The following is a 19,556-nucleotide window of genomic DNA, read 5'->3' on the forward strand; positions in this document are numbered from 1 at the left end:
AATCAGTGGGTCTTCCAAGGTGGAAAAGGAAGAGAAAATAGTTTATAGATCTGTTTGGATAAGCTGTACCGTTCCATTGTGCCTTGGAGCTTTCAATCTTCCTGTGTTGTTCATTTATGCATAAATGTAGTGGAAATCATAAGACTGAATCGGCTTAAAAACTCTAAGTAACTGATGAAAATGGATTTTTAAAAAATCAAAGTGATTAAAATATCTTTGGCTAGACGTGCCTCCCTGATGACTTACTCCTGGATATTGTCAGCGGTACTGGTATGAGCATGACCTCTGTCCCTGTGGGGCACGGTGTGATGCTGTTGGGCTCACACTGCCCTGCCTGTTTATGTGTGGAGTGGAGAAGTGTGGGACTCTGCCTGTGACCGTGCCACCGTGACCTGCAGTACAGGGCTTCTTGCAACTGCAGAGGCCAGGCAGCTGGGACTGTGGTGTTGTGTTTTATGAAAACTCCACTTCGCCGTCAGTTACGCATCATTTGTTTTAGTTCACGGGCTGTGGGGATCCACCATCCTAAGTATTATACACAACAGCACTCAAGACAAGTCCCCCTGGCAGTTGTGGAACTGTGGACCACATGCTGAGGCGACACAGGCCCTGAAACCAGCTTGGCCACAGTGCCGCACAGGATGAGGAGCAGTTTCACCTGCCCTCCTCCACTCGGTTGCGTGACATATTTGAGTGAAATATGTGGGTTTATATTAAGTCTAATGTCAGGTTTTACATTTCTCCTCTCTTTGAGAGGCCATCTGTGCCCTGGGCATCGAGCACCATTCTTTGTGTGCACGTATGGTCTGGGCCAAGGGCCTTGCTTGGGTTAGATGCTCTTGTGTAGGCAGGCCACCTGACTGGTGGTGACCTGGTGCCACCCCCATACAAGAGTGTCCTTTCTGGAATGAGCATTTGTGCACTAACTGGCATGAGACCTGAGAAAGCGATGATGCCTTGGAATGAACCTTCTCCTGTGCTTGGAGCTGCTGCTGCTTTCACATGATGGGTTCACTGCCTGTTCACGAGCAAAATGCACTGGGTGGGAAGGACTGTCACACTGGCCTCGATGCAAATCAGCAGGCTGGAAAGGACTGATTCTCCAAAGTGGAAATGTGGCCTCTTTCAATGGAAGGTGCTTTGGAAAATCCATAAAATTCACAGAGGCATGTGTAGAGAAGGAAAAAGTCTGTCTGGATGCTTGACTTATGTTTGGGACCATAGGAGCCTCCTGACCGCTGGCCTCAAGTCATGGATACACTTCTGCTTCTTCTACTGTGGATGTCTGGATGGGGTGGGGAGTTTGCTGTTAATAACAACCCAGAGCTTTCACTTAACCTAGGTGTTTTATAAGGACCTGGCATACTTTCTTAGCTGGAAAACAAGGTGCTGCATGGGTTTCCCAGTGAATGGTGCCTATTTAACCAAGAGACCTAACCAAATCGTTCCAATAAAGATGTTACATCCCCCGCATGAGTGTTGATTTTGAGATGTTTATTCTCATGGAATGTAAATATGAATGTGCTTTCAAAAATGTTGTTTTTTAAACTTATGTTTGCAACAGAAAAAAATTCACTATAAATGTTTCAAATGGATGGTGTCTGGCTTTTATATACAGGTATCGCACAAACTGTCTCTAATTACACTGTTGGCCAGCAAATCTACTTACAAAACATAAAGCTCCCGGAAAGCCACCCTGACACATGAGTTTGTGTGAGCAGCAAAGACTATATGTCCACTTTTATTTGGTGTTGGGAGAGTAGTTTTCATGCCTTTTTTGTATTCTTGGGGCCTTGATATTTTTTTCAAGATTGGTCACTAATTGTGGGCTTGTAGCAGAGGAAATAAAAACCAGTCATTGGTGAGTAAAACGTGCTCTGTATTTCCTACATATTCAGACCTGCCTGCAAAGGTGCTTTGAGTTAATTTTTGAGCAATGTTAAGAGGTAATCGGTAGCTTTCACTCCACCTGTTATCTGCCAAATGCAGGCCACCCACCCCAGCATGGTTAGTTTATGCTAATCCACTAAACAGGATGTTATTTCTGATCTTTGCATCACATAGCTGTTTATGTCCAGTTAGTGAGCGGGCTGCACATTTAGCCCATGCCAAAGGTGCTATTGATAGAGCTTTTGTAGATAAAAGAGGCTATGTCGATTGGTTGGGTTGTGGTTGATCTTTAGGCAACATCGCACCCTCAAAACTGCCTCAATTAGTCATCAATTCACATTTTCCTTGCTGATAAAAATGCTCCCAAAGAACCAGTCCACCGTGGTGGGTTTTATTGACATGCCATGCTGTTACTATCAGCATGATACAGAGGAGTTCATGGCCATTCTTCCTTTCTAGTTCTTACTCTCTTCTGTTACTGACAAAGATCAGAACACTTTACTCGATGGTGAGTCTTGTTGTAATTAATGATCGTGTGCCTGGGGCCATGGCATGCCTCTGGGGGTCCTCCAGGGAAAATGGGGTTGCAGAGGCCATCCCTATTCCCTATTCTGTGGGCCGATCCTTGGCCAGGGGCTACAGTACCCTTGATGCCATATGGTCCAGCCACACTTTGCCATCCACACAGGTGCCGCTGAGCAATCTTGCAGGATGCTCAGGAAGAGCCTGCTGGTCGCTCCTGCCCTGAGCTAGTGAGGTGTCCCCTGCCTTGCTTCCTTCCTCATGTGTACTCGCAGGGACTTGGGTGTGGGAGTCTGAGATTGAAGATTAAAAAGCAGAGGTCCTGGCCTTTTGCTTCCTGCAACTGAGTGGCATGCTTTAGAGTGACCCTGGGCACCAGCATGGCAGACTGTCTTTGCTGCATCTCAGTATGTATACAGGAGGAGCTTTGCGGTGGCCTGGTAGGTGGCTCGTGGCTGATGTAAAGGGGCTGGGTGTTCCCTGCACTGCCCTGGGTCAGTGCACTGGGCTTGCCTTCCCCTTGTGCATTTGTCCCCTTCTTTCTCTGAGGACTTGTGCTGGTAGGAGGAGCCTCACATCCAAGTGTGTGGTGCCCTGTCCTCACTCAGGGACTCTAGACCTTGGGCCGCGCATTTGCACCCACAGGTTGTCCGGGCAAGACAGCAGTGGTCTGCCCATGGACACCAGGCCAGGAAGGGGCGCAGCCCAGCAGGGATGCTCATTTTCCACCTGGGGGCAGCCACAGAAGAAAGGAAGATGCTGGCCAATTCCCCGGGACTGGAGACCTGCTCGTTAAACGGGCGAGAGAAGCTGCCTACACCGGCTATTCGAGGATTTGTCATGAATGAGTTGTTATCTACTTGGAGGTTCTTCATAAATTAGGCCTCAGGTGACGGCATCTTGGCATTAGCCTGCATGGAGTCCTGCAGACTGTGAAAAGTTCCTGTCTTACCAGCAGCCAGGCCCATGCCCGGTGCACGGCTGGGCAAGATGTGAGCCCCACCCACCCCCACAGGGCAGGCAGTGTGCCACACCACGGTCTCCTGCCTTGCCAAGTCCTGGTGAAATGGTTGTTAGCCCAAGTACCCTTCCTTTGTTATTATTTTCTCAGATTACTTTTATTTTCTCAAATTATTGAGGCTATGAAATAAGTTTGATAGCCACACAGAACATTACCTTTGATTTTTTTATTTAAAAATTAATAAAGAACTTGATGACAAGTATAATAATTAATCTCTATACATAATGCCATGTACATGTACATATGAGGGAGCACGGGACATGTTACCTTGGTTTTGTGTCAAAGTTTTTGCTTAAATCTGTCAAGAGAAGGATCTCCATCCATCAGTGAGGCATCGCAATTAAACCATGAAATGATTTTGAAAATGTTATTTTCAAATGTTTTGGAGGTGCTTTCATTTTCCAGGAAGAATTACTTTATCTACAGAGTTTCCTTTTTGACTCTGAAAACTTTAACCATAGGATTTTGGTCTAAACTGGTTTGACATGGGGACATCTCCTGTTCCAGGATGCCCTCTCGGTGGGACAGGTGTGCAGTGCTGGTTTAGCAAACTGCTGACACCTTTCTTCTTTCCACTCACTGATATCACTAGGGTTCTTAAAACAGAAGGAGAGAGAACTTGTCGCAAACATTTTTATAACTTTAGTTAAAAACAGTATAAAAACATGAAACACATGTTTAAAGTTTTAGTCTACATGAAACAATTGCACTTCCTTCAAGGTACAGGAACAACTTGCCTATCACTCTTCTTGCACAAAAATATTTCTCAGTTCTGTTACTGCTATTCAGGGATTTGAATCCTTACACAATATTTCCACAACAGGGGTGTGTGTTAAATTAAGTATACCTCTGCAGTACTGTTTGAGTAACCCCTAAAGAATGTTTTCACAAATACTCTTCTTTCGTCTTTTTCAAGTCCAGATCTGATTGCTGATAGCTAGGTCCTTATAGAACCAGACGCTTAAAACTAAAACAGAATTGCTGTTGAGTGAGAAGGAGAATGCATGGCAAGAAGTAGCTCTGGTGTGAACCAAGCAGGCTGCGATCCTTTTCCCAACACTAGCCACTTTGTGTTTGGCATCTGATCAATGAGGTGTGCACATCGGCACGTGAATAGATATGAAACTGCTGGACAAAAACTCGAAGACTGGGTTTTTCAGTATGTTCACAAACTATTCAAAATTTAAGTTGTACAAAAAAAGGCAAAGTAAGATCCCTACTTCCTATTGTGAAAAGCAAAAAATTGATAGACAAAGTCATTAACAGACTAGGGGATTTTTCTTTTCTATAAAAAGATACTTGCAAAGGTGCAAAGAAATGAGTGAAAAAATAAAGGAACTAAGATTTACATTGCAACGTGTAATCAAGAGAGAACTCTGAGTGTTACTGTGGATTTAAAAAATACCTAAAAACATTTGATTCACAGCTTTCCCCTAAGTATGTCATTTAGTACAACTTACTAACAGGTTAAATGTAGGTGATATTAAGTTTGTCCATTGGTAGCAGCTAAACGGAACACGCTGTTTCTCTTTGAGATGGTCAGACCTTCCATGGTTGTTATAAAGCATAACGAATTATATAAAATGTCTGGCTGCTCTATGGGCGAGCAATGTCTCTGAGGATTGATTCACAAAAACACTTCCCGCCGTGGCAGAGAGCCTGTGATTTATTGGTGACTGTGTTATCCATTGTGTATCTCTATATGTGTTTTCAAATTCTTGCCAGAATTTATCATTTGGCCTTTGGGTACCAAAAGATTAAAAACGAGATCTAAGAAAGCTGAGTGTCCAATAGCTCTGACCCTGTCAACTTGCAATGATTAAAGGCATGTCTTGACTTTGGGGGACTCCTGGCTGCTGGCCATTTGGAAAATGAGCAGTAAACATGTCGTAGGTCTAGAGATGAAGAGGGTGCTCAATTTGAGGTGTCAGTGTGACACTGAGATGTGGTCACTTGGCTTAGCGCTACAGCACGTGAAGGCAAATATACATAGAGTCACATTTTAGAGATTATTCATGGTCTCTGACCACTTGAAAAAATTGTGCTTTCTCCGGAATTTGATGTGCTGAAAATTGCACTCGCCCCCTGCTTATTTGCGAGATGGAACGTAAAAATGAAGTCCTCTGCAAACATAAGGCTTGCTTTTTCTTCTCGTTATTTAAAAATAAAGTAAAGGCTGGAAAATAATTATGAGTTTTCGCTGTGCAGAGTGACAGCCTGCCATGGTGCAGGTTGGTAACCTAATCCTTGCAGATCTGGAGGGTTAGAATTTTTACTTATCATCGTTGAGTACATAAGTTTCATTTCAGGTTTTACATCCCACATCCATGAACTGCAAAGAACAGCTAGCCAGGTGTGACATTGATTACCTTACTCTGTTAATTATCTGGTGGGACGAAGGCCTTTTTGGTACGCAGGGCGAGAAGCGGGGAGCGCGTGGATTGGCACCGCAGTTCCCTCGATCCTAATCGTTCTGGAAAAGGACTGATTTAACTCCAGTGGGTTTTAAAGACAGCCTCGAGACTTCATACCACCAGTGTTAAAGGAACCAGAGTTTCCACCTTCCATGCTTTTTAGACTCAGTTTTGGATTTTTGCTTGGGCGTTGCGGAGTACGTCTCCTGAGTGTAAGGCGAAGGGGCGACCTGAGTTTCCTCGATAGGGTGCAGTTTCCTCAGCACGGGCTGCAGCTTGTCTTCCTGCTGCTTAAAGTCCAGCTCCACACTAGAAAGACAAAGCAAAGCACTCAGCCCTCCATTCTCCTCTGCGAAAATCCCCCTTGGGCAGCGGAATTTGGCAACCTTCTACCAGGGTAATAATGGCTCATATTTTGTTTGTAATATAATTTTATGACTTAATATTAAACAATTGACCATATTGCTTTTTAGCTCTAGATTGCTGTACATTATTTCAAATAGGCTAATTTTCTTCAGAAAGTAACGTATTTGTTTTCATGTGTGAACCTTTAAGGCTTTGTTATCATACACAGTTGGTGTCAAAGTATATGTCACATCTGTTGGAATGAAAAACGGGACCCTCGAATGACCTCAATGTCCCACATGCTGTCCACCTGTGCTTCCTGGAGTAAGAGGTGACCAAAGACAGGAGGAAGAGGTCCTCTTAATCCATACAGCCCAGGTGCCTGTCAGCTTTGGTGCTGAGCAGCTGGCCATGGCTCAGAAATACCTATTTATCTCACCCCAAAGCATTGTGAAATAAAATGACCTTGGCTTACACTCTCCTTGCAAGATCTTATTTGTCTGAGAAACGCCTCAGAGCCACAGGGTCCGGCTAACACTGGGGAACACAGTGTGTTTATCGAGTCAACACCATCGAACATTACTCTGTAGTTATCAAACAGAGGTTTTCAGAAAGCAATGTAGATAGTGTTAGGTAAAAATAACACAAAGTTGTAATGACATCGCTGAAGCCATCGTGGGTAAACATGTATTAGAAAGATGTATTAGAAAGATGGGATTAAAAATGATTTTTAAAAATATGTGTTTTTTCTTACAAAAGTTCTCTGAAGAATGCTGTTATCTTGTTTGGATTCCACTCCCCCATGTCTGTGAGAGGGAGCATTATGAGATCTTCTACGGTACTTCTAACAGGGGCACAGCCCACGTGTCATTTTTCCATGACGACCTCCCTTTCTGCTCACGCTCACTGCCTCCCTGGACCCCTAGGGGTTGAAAAGGGTGCTGCCTCCAGCCAGGCTCAGGGGAGTTCTGCTGTGTCCTCCTTGCTTGTGTGGTCTGGATGCCAGACTAAACGTCAGTGGGTTTCAGTAAAAGCTTGGTAGTGATGTGGATGCATGAGCTCATAACGTTTTATAACCAGTGGAACCGTAAGCCATTTATAAACATGAAATCCTATTGATTTAGAGAACCATTAATCCTAGCCAAATTTTGACATTTTGGAAAGACAAAACAGCAAAGCTGTATTATCTGGAGTTTTCAAAATAAGTTTCAGCCATTTTATAATGGGCCATTTTATGTTTTAAATTCAGCATTCCATTTTTCTTATTGTCAAAGACTATAATATTACTTAAAAATTAAAAAAAAAAATTGTCAGCGAACGTTATGGGCTAGTTAACCCCTGAGCCTAAAACCAAGACTTATTCTTCCCCCTTCCGAAGGCCTCTGATATATGCTGCAGTTTATAAAACTTAGGAAAAATCCTCATGAACTCAAGCCTTGTTAACCTAGAGCACATGACCCAGAAGTATAGTCCCTTTTAGGGACATCTGTGGAAAGTGCAAGCCTGAGGATTCACTGCATGTACAGAATTCCAGCTGCAGTTCTGTGATGTGCCATAGAAAGAACGTAAGGTTCTGCCCAGGTGCTGGGTTAAATCCTTCGTTCTCTTTAAACTTCAATTTCATTCCTTCAGGGGAGATCATTCACTGAATTGTGGTAACTGCCCCGTTTCCCAATGCACCACCAAAACCAAGTGTTTGCAAAAGTTTCCTCCATTATACAATGTGACTCAAATATTCTTTTATCTTTCACTTATCTGCTGATTACTAATTTGCTCATGGGGATAGGATCTTCAATCTGACATTTAGCTAGGCAGACCAGAGTCTTAGTTACTGAGTCTGTGAGGACAGCCACTTCAATTGTCCCAGGTAACTTCTGCATGATTAGAGTAGGGCAGATGCTAGCACCTCCTGGGCTTACAGTGCAATCCCAGTACCTGTAACCATTGAATTCCCATTAAGCAACTACATTGGGAATCCTGTGATTCACCAATTTATCACACCGCAGAACCATGTAATCACAGAGTGATCTAATCTGAGTTCTTGTTAACAAAATCACCCGACGTGGTCCGTGGAGTAAATTCCTGGTTGCTCTCCCAGTAGGCTGCCCTGGGAAGCTGCAACCAGGAGCAGGTGTGTTGGTGGAGAGCGACTTTGGTAGCAGGCTGGTGAGCCTGTGAGTGCCCATGGGGACATGCCTGCAGTGGGATTCAGTGGGGTGATGGTGAGCTGTGCCCCTTGCTCCTCCACCCATAGCCTCCAGGTTGCAGAGCATCTGCTGGGGGAGGAGCAGCAGCCCGGCAGAGTGGGTGGTGTGACACGGCTGCTGAGCAGGGGCACTGTGTGTTGCTGTGCAGCGCTGACTGCTGGGACTTTTTCTCTTGGGAGGGGGCACACTAGGTCCCCAGGGATCTGAAGCAGACAGCAGACTGGACAGGGCAGTACTACAAAGCTAAAAGTCTGGTCAGTTCTGGGTGACATACAGTAGAAGTGTTTGTGGTGCTAAGGAGCCAAGTGGCCAGAAGAAAGCCGTACCTGACCTCTTGGTGGGCACATGGACGACCTGGACATTCTAGGGCACTGTGATTCCTGTGTTGGTAGCCCTCCCTCCTGTTAGTGAGTTGTCCAGATGGGGGATGGGGGCTGCCTGGTGGAGGAACGGTGACCCACACTTTGGTCTTTGCCGTCTGCTGCTTGCATACGCCGTAGGGTGGTACCGTCTTTCCTCTTGCCTCCTCCTACCTCGTCATTCTCCCACCTGGAAAGCTTTTCCTGGCCCCTGGCATGGCTGGCCACCCCCAGACCCACTGTCCCCCAGGTAAACACAACCTCTGCACTGGCTGACCGTCTTCCTACAGGTCCCCCATCCTCTGTTCTTTCTGAGTTCCTTCTATGCATTAACCTTGATGAATTATCACATTTATTTCCATATTATTCACCTCCATCTCCCTTTGTGCAGTGGTCTTGCCTGGGGAAGAGCATTATCCTCTCTCTGTTCCCAGCACCTGCAGCAGGGCCCTGTCACTGCCTAAGTGACACCTGGAAATGAATGCACAAGAGCAGAGTCTGAAGGCAGGTCCCACCTGGGTTCTGGTCCTAGTGGCCCAGGCCTGCTTTGTTCTGGCCAGTGGTATTCTCCCTGCCCCCACCTGCTCTATACCACAGAAACACAGAGCTCCCCCTGGAGGCAGTGGGGAACACTGCAGATCTTTCCAGAGGAGGGTTCCAGTGCCTACTCCCTCTTGTTAGATCTCTGCAGGGAGATCTTGGGTACAGGGGTGGCATCAGCAGAATGCCTGTTTCTGGCCAGCTGCTCCTGGCTCTCTGCTCAGAGGGTTCTGGGCACATGGTTTTATTCCCTTTGCATTTGTCCTGTGACCACGCTCTTGTTTTACTCATGATGTTGCTTCTAGATGCCATTAAAGGCAATGCACCTGTACCAGGTGGTTTGGAGTGCCTTCCTCGGCACGACCAGGTGGAAGCTTATCCCACGACCACCATGCAGAAGGAGCTGGGCTTCCGATCCTTCATCCCTTAAGGACTCGCTACAACCATCCGGTCTTAATGCCCCGAGGCACTCAAGGCAGGCCTCTGGTGTGTTGCCCAACTCAGGAGGAATCCTGGGTTTGTAACCAGGCAGGGCTGTACACATCATGCTGAGTGCTTACTCTCAGCTTGATTAGCAGCCTAGAGAAAGTCCTGCCTCTGGATTTCAATGCATGAAAGGCTGGGGCCCAGCTGGCCCTCCCTGAGTGTCTGTGTTGGACGCAGCCAGCACATTGTGCTGGGTGGAATGGAAAAATCTCTGGGCTTCGAGGCTTGTTTACAAGATGTAAGCCCAGGAATTGGAGCTCTCTCTCTCTAGCTCTCCTTGCCATGCTTAAGTCTCCATCCTCTGCTGATGGCTGAACCATCCAAAAGAACACTGAATTACTGGTACAGGAAGCCCTGTCACGGTGCATACCACCATGAAGCAAAGCCTGGGCCACACCGTGAAGATGGTGAGGTGCAATTAAAGCAACTGAGAAGAGGTTTAATTTATTTGGTTAGTCTTTTCTCTTAAAAATGAATTTTCAGAATAGGGACTGTCTTCAAAAATTATTCTATTTCCAAAGAAGTAAAAATCTGCTCTAAGCCTCAGGCTGTTCTGTCAGCCCACTCAGGAGCTCTTATCTTCTCCCCGGGGAAGGTGCTAGGTTTTGTAGTAACACTTCCAGCCGCTTCCTAGATGTTGCAGAGCAGGCCTTGTTTCTCCAGTTTCTACGATTTGTCTAATGCTCCTATAAATACTCAGGCCTTGCCAGCTTCCCTCCAAGCTGTCGCCAGCTCCTCCGGTTAATTTCAGAGGAATGCATTAAACAGGTCTCCCTTTCCAGGCCTCTCCGTGCAGCAGTTACGAGTTAAAAGCAGGTGAGCGTGGCCTGCAGCACTTGCTTGTTTTCTGGAGTGGAAGGAGATCTGAAATCTTTTGATTTCTCAGCCTGCTAGGCCACGTGGCTCAGTGGGCTGTGGATCGAGGCCTCTGCTTTTAATTCTCTTTGAATTAGATCACAGAGTCCTCGGTGCTGACTGTGGCTCTGGCTGACTCATGCTCTACCCCTGTAGATAGACCTGCTCACCTTGGGGACCTGAGCTCCCTTGGCTGTGAAATGATGGTGGAGATGTGCTTCTACTCACATGGTGGTCCCAAGGAACAGCCATGCCGAGCTCAGGAGAGCCAGCACATTGGGGTGTAGTGTGAATAGGACACAAAATATCCCCAAAGCATGATAGGCGATGTCTGGGGACCTAGGCCACAGCCTGGGCACCTTTGTTAGCACCTGGGCAACACTGTACTGTCCAATGCAGACTGAAGGTCAGGTGCAGGCCTGCTTTCTCCCTCTCATGCTAGGGAACTGAAGCCTGTCCTTTCTTCCTGGGCTTCTGCTTATCTATGTCACTCTGACTACTCCTCCTGGAAGAACCAGGACCCAAAGTAGTCATTACTCTCTTCTAAATGTTTCTCCTGGGAACATCTGAGGGGCAGTATCAGTCCAACACGTCCAGAGCCAGTCTTTCCCCTCTCTGCTTCCCCATCCTTCCACTCGTGGCTGGCGGCCACCATTCCTCCAGCAGACCCAGCAGAGCCCAGCCCAGTTGTCCCTCCTGCCTCCGCATCAGCAGGGTCCCTGGATCTGCCTTCAGCAAAGCCTTCCTGAGCTTCCCACTTGGTGTCCTGGCCCTAAACTTCACTCTCCATTTTCCCTTTGGCCATCAAAACAGCTGGGCCTCCTTTCTCTTCGTTCACTCCCACTCGCCAGTTGCAAGAGTCACCTTAGGAAATCTGGCAAATTCCACATCAAATTTCTGCTCATTCTTCAAAACTCAGGACACAGATTGCCTCTAGTGGAGGTTCTAGAGTAACCAGGGCTGCCCACCCCTCTGGTTGTATGCAAGGAACTTTCCCCTGGAAGGTTTCTCTCCCTGTTTCTAGGGGAGCGTGTCTCATGGTCAGCACCCGCTGGTTTCTCTAAGTGTGAATTCATGGAGCCACAGCCCATGCTGGATTCGTCTGCTGTCTGGGGTGCATTTAGCACAGTGCCAGATTCTGAGCATGCCCTCTTTGCTTAGTGAATTGACACAAACCGATGAACTAAACCAAACTCCTCACTTCTAATCTCAGCAGAATGCTGCTCTATTTTCTGGTGTACATTTAACATTTGTTCTATTTATAGAATTCTTTTTTTTTTTTTTTTTTTTTTGGTACCAGGGATTGAACCCAGGGGCTCTTAACCATTGACCCACATCCCTAGCCTTTAATTTTTTTTTTTTTTAAATTTTTGAGACAGGGTCTCGCTAAGTTGCTCAGGGCCTCCCTACATTGCTGAGGCTGGCTTTGAAATTTGCAATCCCCCTGCCTCCTGAGCCACTGGGACTACAGGGGTGCACCACCGTTCCCAGCTAGACTTCTATTTGTTTTTCTACCTACAAAATCCATTAAAATATAAATATATATATGGATTATATATATATGAATGACATATATAGATCCAATTTAAATAAAGTATTTGTGATGTATAGTTACTAGTTTTCTAAATGTTGCAATATAGAAATGATTCACCTCAACTTTGTATCCTTCCCTCAGCACTGTTTCCACATGTTTACAGAATCACTGTAAGGTTTAAAATACCAGAAATCAATGGCTCATTGGTAGTATCCATCCTGGAGCTATAAGATCTATTCCCTTTTCCTGGTATGACCAGGAAATTGTGATTAGTTTTTAACCAAAGCATTAGCCAGGCATCTTAGTTATCACCCATACTCTGGAGGATACACCTAGAAGTGACCCTTCTGAGTGCATCCTGGGCCTCTTCCTAGACCCCGTGGAGATCTTGCTGTCCATCTTGCCTTCTGCTCTTGCAGGCACCCTGGCCTCATCCGAGTGGCGGAGTCCATGGGCAGGTCACATTTTGGCCACGGAGAGGTAGAGGTAGACTGAAGCCATTTTTATGGCCTCTGTCTATGAACAGTCTCCCCATTAAAGAGGAAGACGGTCATGTGTGCATATCATATGTCATAGTCACAGAAGCCACAGAGGTCATACACTGTAACTAGAGGGGATGAGTGATTCACTGGATGTAGCCTGACAATGTGCTGCTGTCCCTGACCTCAGAGAAGAGCACACAGCGTCTCTGGGTGCGACTCCACTGAATGAAGGGAGCACAGGACTGGTTGCACTGACCCCCAGGGTGCCAGGACTTGACCATGATCCTGGACATCACCTTGATGCCCTGCTCATTTTGAAGATGGGTGGGTGCTTTCTCCAGGTTCATGGTGAAAGCCACACTTCTTCCCCGAGCCCCAGCCCAGAGCTGTTTCTAAGTGCCCAGGAGCTCACCGTCCATCCTGACGTTGGTGAAAGAACCAACTGCACTGCTGCATGACATCAGGCATCTCATCACATGACGTCAGACTCCTCCACTCCTGGTGCCCCAAGGAAGTCACCTCTAGGAGCCATCCTTTCTAGATGGCTGGTGGAGGTGGGTGTGGTGGTGCACACCTGTAATCCGGTGACACAGGAGGCTGAGGCAGAAGGACTGCACGTTCAAAGCCAGCCTCCGCTACTTAGCGAGACCCTAAGTAACTCAGTGAGACCCTGTCTCTAAATAAAATATAAAAACAGCTGGGGATGTGGCTCAGTGTTTGAGTCCTCCTGGGTTCAATCCAGGTACAAAAAAATAAAAAATAAAAAAAAAACTGGCAGAAGGACAAGGCTGAGTGTCAGTGAGTCCATGCAGCAGCCACTGTGTCCTCCAGACGCTGTGCAGATTCCCCAGGAGCGTCCAGGTGAATGCCAGGCTTTGTGGCAAGACTGCAGCCTATACTGAGCCCCCAAAGATATGCTCTGTGATCTATAAACAGATTCATTCATTTCCCCATGAAAGGGATAAGGTAGCTCCCTTAGCCTGTTCTGGGTGAGAGTCTGCATAGCTTTTCCCTTTGGGAATAACCAAAAATGAGGGTCACTCACATGATTGGCCTTCCTCTACTGAGTAAAGTTTAAATAATTGTCTTACAAATAAAATGCTGAGAAGAGTAATCAGTTCTCAGTTTCAGGACTGTAATCAGTTTTATAACATCTCCCTAAGAAAAGTAAGGTGTTAGTAAAGGCTACTAAAAGGACTACAAGTTAAATTCGTACATATGGGGGGGGGGAGAAAGAATATATTTTTAGATTTCTAAGACAAGAGAAAAAAGAACTTGGATCATCAGCTTTGGGAATATTCAAGGAGAATTTTGAGGCCTGTCAAAATCGTTGGTTTCCTCTGACTTTTAATCTACTTTATTAAAAAACAATTCCCTTACAGGAGAATAATATTGTGTAAGGTAATATCCAGGGGTCCCCTTCTGTCATCTCCTGCTGTCCCCTCCCTCCCTGAAGGTGCTAAGTGCAGAGTGCTGAGCCTTAGGCTGAAGGCAGGTTTCCCCACTCCTGTCCCTGCTGTTGACAAGCAGTGTGACTGCAGAGAGACCAGGAGGCATGTCCACCGTGGATGACCGCCTGGTGAGCAGGCTTGTGGCCTCCATGCAGACAGGCTCTGCCAGCCAGGGCTGGCCCTGCTCTGTGGGCTGGTGCCATCACCTTCTCAACAGGGCACTTTAGCCATGGTGCTTCTGCTGCAGCGCCTCCTTGCTGGACAGCACCCAGAAGGCTGGCTCCCTGTTTGAAGAACGCTTGGGATCCTGGAAGGACCACTGCACGTGCCTGGCAGGAGGTCTGTGAGCCGCCCAGGCTGTGCTCACAGGCAGGAAGCCACAGAAGGCACACTGCCCTCCTGCGCGCGCGTTCCTCGTGCATCTGGTCCTCATCTTTCCTGAAATCCTCCAGCCATTTTGGGAAGGAACTTGCCTAACTGAGGAGCTTCCTATTTGAGAAAAAGTCACTGGAGTGTTCCCTAGCTGAGACAGGAAGGGGTGCCCATGCACAGCCAGGTGTCCCCTTCTGTCCTTGGAGGTGATCTGGCTGATCTGGCTGTTGCTGCCAGTTGTTCCTAACCAGCTGAGGGGCTCTAGAGAATGCAACTAGGTCCCCACTAGCCTGGCGTCCTTCCAGGGTGACCTCTGCTCCACCCTGTCTGCTCTGCCAGGAGAAGCATCCCTCCTCCCCTGATGCCGCCTCCTCCTCCTCCTCCTCCTCCTCCTCCTCCTCCTCCTCCTCCTCCTCCTCCGCCTTTCATGTCTACGCCTCTGTAGCGTACCTTCAGTATCGAGAGTCCCTTTTGTCCCAGCTCCACTGTGGATCTCATTGCAGGGTCTTATGGTGAGGGGTGTGTGGTGGGCGTCTTCTGTCAGATTCAGATCTGTCCCCATCTCCCAGTGGCTGGAGCACAACCTCTTTCCTGGGAGTCTCTTGGACCATGCTTGTTCCATAACTACACACAAGCCCCAGCAGAAGAGGGCTCAGGCATTTTATTAAATACTTGTTTGAGATTCTGTCTACACTGGACCATCGTGGATCACCTGGATTGATGATTGCAGAGAGCAGGGCCCTCCACAGGCTCCCTCCCTCTGTGCTGTTGAAACCAGAGGCCCAGGGGACCATGGTGCTCCCCTCCACTCAGGTGCCAGCCCACTCACTGCTCCATGGCATGACTGTAGTGTCACTCAAGGCCACCTGCCTGGTGGCCTTGGCGATGCAGAAAGGAAGCCAGCGTGGACATCGTCTCCTGGAGAACACACTGGCTCAGATTCTGACACTTCACAGGAACATTTAATATTCTGGAAATGATCCTCTCTAATTAATCTGAGTCAGCATTATTATTATCTTTTAAATCTTGCTTCCATTTCCCAAAAGCCTTTGCATCAGAGTTGGCACTGTGTTATTTTCATTAAAACATACAAATTAGAATTCAGGGCATTTTCTTGCAGTATTATCTTACAAATTAACCATTTCAGTAGAGGAGGGAAGGGGTACATTTGCCTTGGTATCTCTGATTGTTCCTTTCTGAATTGAAGTCTGAACAAAAGGTGAGTCATGGGTAGCGTGACTCATCAGATTCTTGTGTCAGGAGTTGCAGAGAGAGACTGGAGACAAAGGATTTCAGCTGCTTCTTAGCAAAGATTATATTGGTAATTTATCCTTAAAACAGTCTCTGAACTAATTAAACCATATTTTGACAAGAAATATGGATGATAAGCCAGAAAAGTTTCACTGAAAGAAAACTTCAGCTTGAATCTCTTTTAATCTTCTTTCACGCTGAGACATTCCTTAATTTGAATATCTCCATCGGGTCCAGATCACAATCAAAGGGATGTCATCTTAGGGAAAAAAGTAACTATGTCAACCATCTCAGAATTTCCAGCTACCACTTTCAGAGCCTGGTGTTTCAGTGGTCTGGGGCAGAGCACTGGGTTCCCCGCCACGTATGGAGATCAGTTTGCTAGGAGGGCAGGGATGCTTCTGGGTGGAGAGACATCTTGTGAGCCTGCGCGCCTGCACCCCATGCGCACACCCCATGGGAGATCTCAGATCCTTTCTTTCATAGTTGTGAAAAATAGGGTCATGGATTCGGGGCTGGAAGGAATGAATCCCTTGCTGCGATTCTGCAGGAATTAAAGGTGAACAGACACCTGCCCAGGAGAGAAGGCCACAGCTCAGCCTGACCTCCAGGGCACCCTGATCTGAGTGCCAGGCTCTGACAGCCTGATGTTTCCAACATTGTGCTTTTAAAATTGCTTCAAAACGTTTTGTCCTTTTGATGTTTTTCCCAAGTCCTGTGTACTTCCATGACAGAAGCATTTTTTTTACAGAGAAATACATACTGCCACCATAGCAAAGGTGCACATTTATTATGGGACCATTTTGGTGAAACCTCAGGCAGCATTCCGGAGTGCACCCCCTTCTCATCTCCCCAAGCCAAGCTTTCCTGGAACATGATGTTGTTATACTGCTCCAATAGACAGTTGGGTTTCCAGTAAAAAGCAATGTTTAAATGCAAGACAGGTGAGGTCAATTTCATTGACCTCCAGGGCCCTCCACCTGCCAGCAGGCAGTGTGACAAATTGCAGCACAGGGACCCGGCGGCTGTCATGGACTCCTGTGTGCTCCAGCCTCTGGGACAACCACAGCCTTGTGGTGTTTAAGGTTTCTTTATTTTGAAACTTATTTTTTGGGGGATCCCAAGTATTGCAAAGGTGCTCCAGGCCTCCCAGGGGAAGTAGAAATCGTGGGTGGGGGTTCATAGCAAATTTCTTGATCCCTAGAGTGCAGCTCTGGGACCCCAGCACCTGGGTACCAAAGCCAGGCTTGGAAAAAACTGCAAGGACTCTGATCCAAGCCGACCTTTCCCTCCTGCCGGGCTCTCTGTGGAGGCCTTCCGTTCCCCTCTCCTAGCATGTCGATCTTTGATATCCGTGTGGGATCCTTGAAGCCCCTTAGCCCACAGCTGTTTAACCCAGCTGTCCCCCCACACCCACAACATTGCCGACAGCACAGGAGACCAATGCTCCAAGGCTTCTCTCTTGCTGAACGTGACCCTCTGCCCTTGATGCTGCAGTTGCATGCGTGCTAAGATGTCGTACTTGCTCCTGGACTAGTTCTGCCATTGGTATTCAGTTTTGACATGATTTAATCATCCTAATGTTGCAGAAACCAGAGACGTAAGAAAGAATTGTCATTTTTGTGAGTCTGGAAAGAGCAAGGTGCTACTAAATATTGGGTGTGAAAAAAGTGGGAGTGACTCAGGGGTGCCCTCAGAAGCCTTCTGAATGAGCTTCCTTCCCAGAAGTCCCTTCATTCTAGAGAAGAAAAGCCGCTTGACTCCTGGAAGACAACTTGGAACTCTAGTGGTGGCCTGGGGTCTTGCCTTCAAGAAAATATTTGGGCCTCACTGCCAAAGATCGGTAGAGCTTTAGGTCATAAGAGATGCGAGATTCCAATTTCCATGACTTAAATTAAAATAACATGTTTATGTTAGTTACACATCAGTTTTTATGGCTTCTCCATTGACTGGGTCTTCAGTAATTAACCAGAGTAAATTTTTACTCCCTGTTCTCATCTTCTCCTATAGACCTCAAGAAGCTTTCCTCTAACATCAATATCCACTATCAGAGTGACTGTTATGTTTCAGTTATATCCAATATAAAAGGATAGAAGATTTGAGAAATCATTGACTGAGCTGACTGTGCTCATCTTGGTGGGAACAGTGAGAGCTTTATGGAAAATTAAAATTTGAAGAGTAAATGAGGACGTTAGGGGACACTGGGATTCCAGCTGTGATGTCCTGTACAGAACGCTCTGGGACCTGCCTGCCGAACCCTAGTAGCTTCTGACTGCAATAGAACTTTGGGAGCTGTGGGAATCACCTACTGCCAAGGGAAGGGATTTTAAACTAGAGTTCTGAAAGAGGCATCCCAAACCCTACTTTTTCTCTAGCTCTGCCTCTTGGGATGCTTCTGCTTCAAGGCAAAGGGGCAGAGTTTGTGAGTCTGCCCAGGTCTCTCCTCTGTTCAGTTTCTAAAGATGCAAGTACTTCAGTGGAAGGGCCTCTGTGAAGACATAGGCATGTCTTCCCGCTTTCGCAGGACAGCCAGAGTGGGCGCAGTGTCTCTGTCCTTCACTTGGCAAGAATTCCTCGATTTTAGAAGATTGCTCTGGTTTGGACACTCCTGGCTCTTTTGGATGGGAGGCCAGTGTGTTGGGATTCATGCAGGATGCCGGCTGAGCCACTCCAAATAGTAACCACTCCATGCTAATTCCCGCAAAGACAGATTACAGATTCCTTCTCAGAGTTGTTAAATCACTTCTCATATTACTTTTTATATAAGTCACCTCTGGATTTAGAACAAAATGTATTTAAATTATTTCAGTTACATTGGAGGGTGTCCTAATAAATTCTTTTTTCAGTCACCCAGGAAATGTTAAATAGGTTTAGGCTGACATGCTCACTCTTGAACACTCCTGGAAATCTTTGCTTACTTCTGCCTTGCTGCATTAGAATGCTAAATAAGCTTTAGCTCTTGAAGTAATGATGTAGAGGACGTTACCTTTGAAGATGATTTTAGAGAGTGTGTTTTTTTAAGGGAGGAGAAGGGGTTCCTTTTTACACTTTTAGGTATATAACTATTCAGTTATAACAGTTTTTTGACAATTTGACAGATCACTTAAATTATCATCTCTGAGGAGATGCCTGGCACTCTACATTATCCCCTCTTTTCCTAATTTGCTGATGTTAGTGGGGGGTCATTTTATGTCAGTTGCATTCTTTCACCATTGATTCGAAATGCTCTTTCGCAATATGAAGGTGGTGAAAATATTCATATGAGGCAAACCTCTCCAAAAGGTTGCTGTCTCTGAGTTTGGAATTTGGAGTTCTTGAAGAAGAATCATGGCATGGGTCCTCATTTCGCATTCATATTAGCAATGGCCAGGGACCATCTGTGCCTTCACTCGCTGCTGCAGGGACCCTGGCTCCCTGCCTGCTGCCCAGTGGCCTCAAAGCCGGGGTTGTTCCATAGGTGAGCTTTCAGCATCAGTGCTGTGGACGTTTTGGACTTGATGACCTTTTCTTGTGGGCTGTCCAGGATGACATCAGCAGCGTACCTGGCCTCTACCTACTAGATGTCAGCAGCTCCCCAGCTGTGACAAAGGGACGTGGCTCCCTCCAGACTTGTCCCCTGGGAGTCACAATTGCCCTGGGTTGAGAACCTCCATTGTAAGCAGTAGGCTGATGTGGAATCCGGTGCCCATTTGTATCTACAGTTTCCTCTACCTGCTCCCTGGCACAGTCTCCAGGTGACTGAGCTCTTCTTTCTTTTTTTTTGTGGTGCTGGGGACTGAACCCAGGGCCTTGTGCATGCAAGGCAAGCACTCTACCAACTGAGCTGT

General features: G+C 46.7%; 2 protein-coding genes across 5 annotated transcripts in view; one reads left to right on the forward strand and one right to left on the reverse strand.

Moving 5' to 3' along the window:
• DOCK1 (dedicator of cytokinesis 1) overlaps window positions 1-19,556 on the forward strand; it is a 458,484-nt gene that overhangs the window by 188,962 nt on the left and 249,966 nt on the right. The gene's annotated exons all lie outside the window — the stretch shown is intronic.
• INSYN2A (inhibitory synaptic factor 2A) overlaps window positions 3,696-19,556 on the reverse strand; it is a 56,083-nt gene continuing 40,222 nt past the window's right edge. Inside the window, exon 4 of the mRNA XM_081267096.1 lies at window positions 3,696-6,156. Coding sequence (XP_081123222.1) covers window positions 5,973-6,156 — 184 coding nt within the window. The 3' untranslated portion in view covers window positions 3,696-5,972. The remainder of the gene's footprint in view (window positions 6,157-19,556) is intronic.

This window comes from Spermophilus citellus (genome assembly GCF_964194105.1).
Source record: "Spermophilus citellus genome assembly, chromosome: 15".
In the NCBI taxonomy this organism is placed as follows: Eukaryota; Metazoa; Chordata; class Mammalia; order Rodentia; family Sciuridae; genus Spermophilus; species Spermophilus citellus.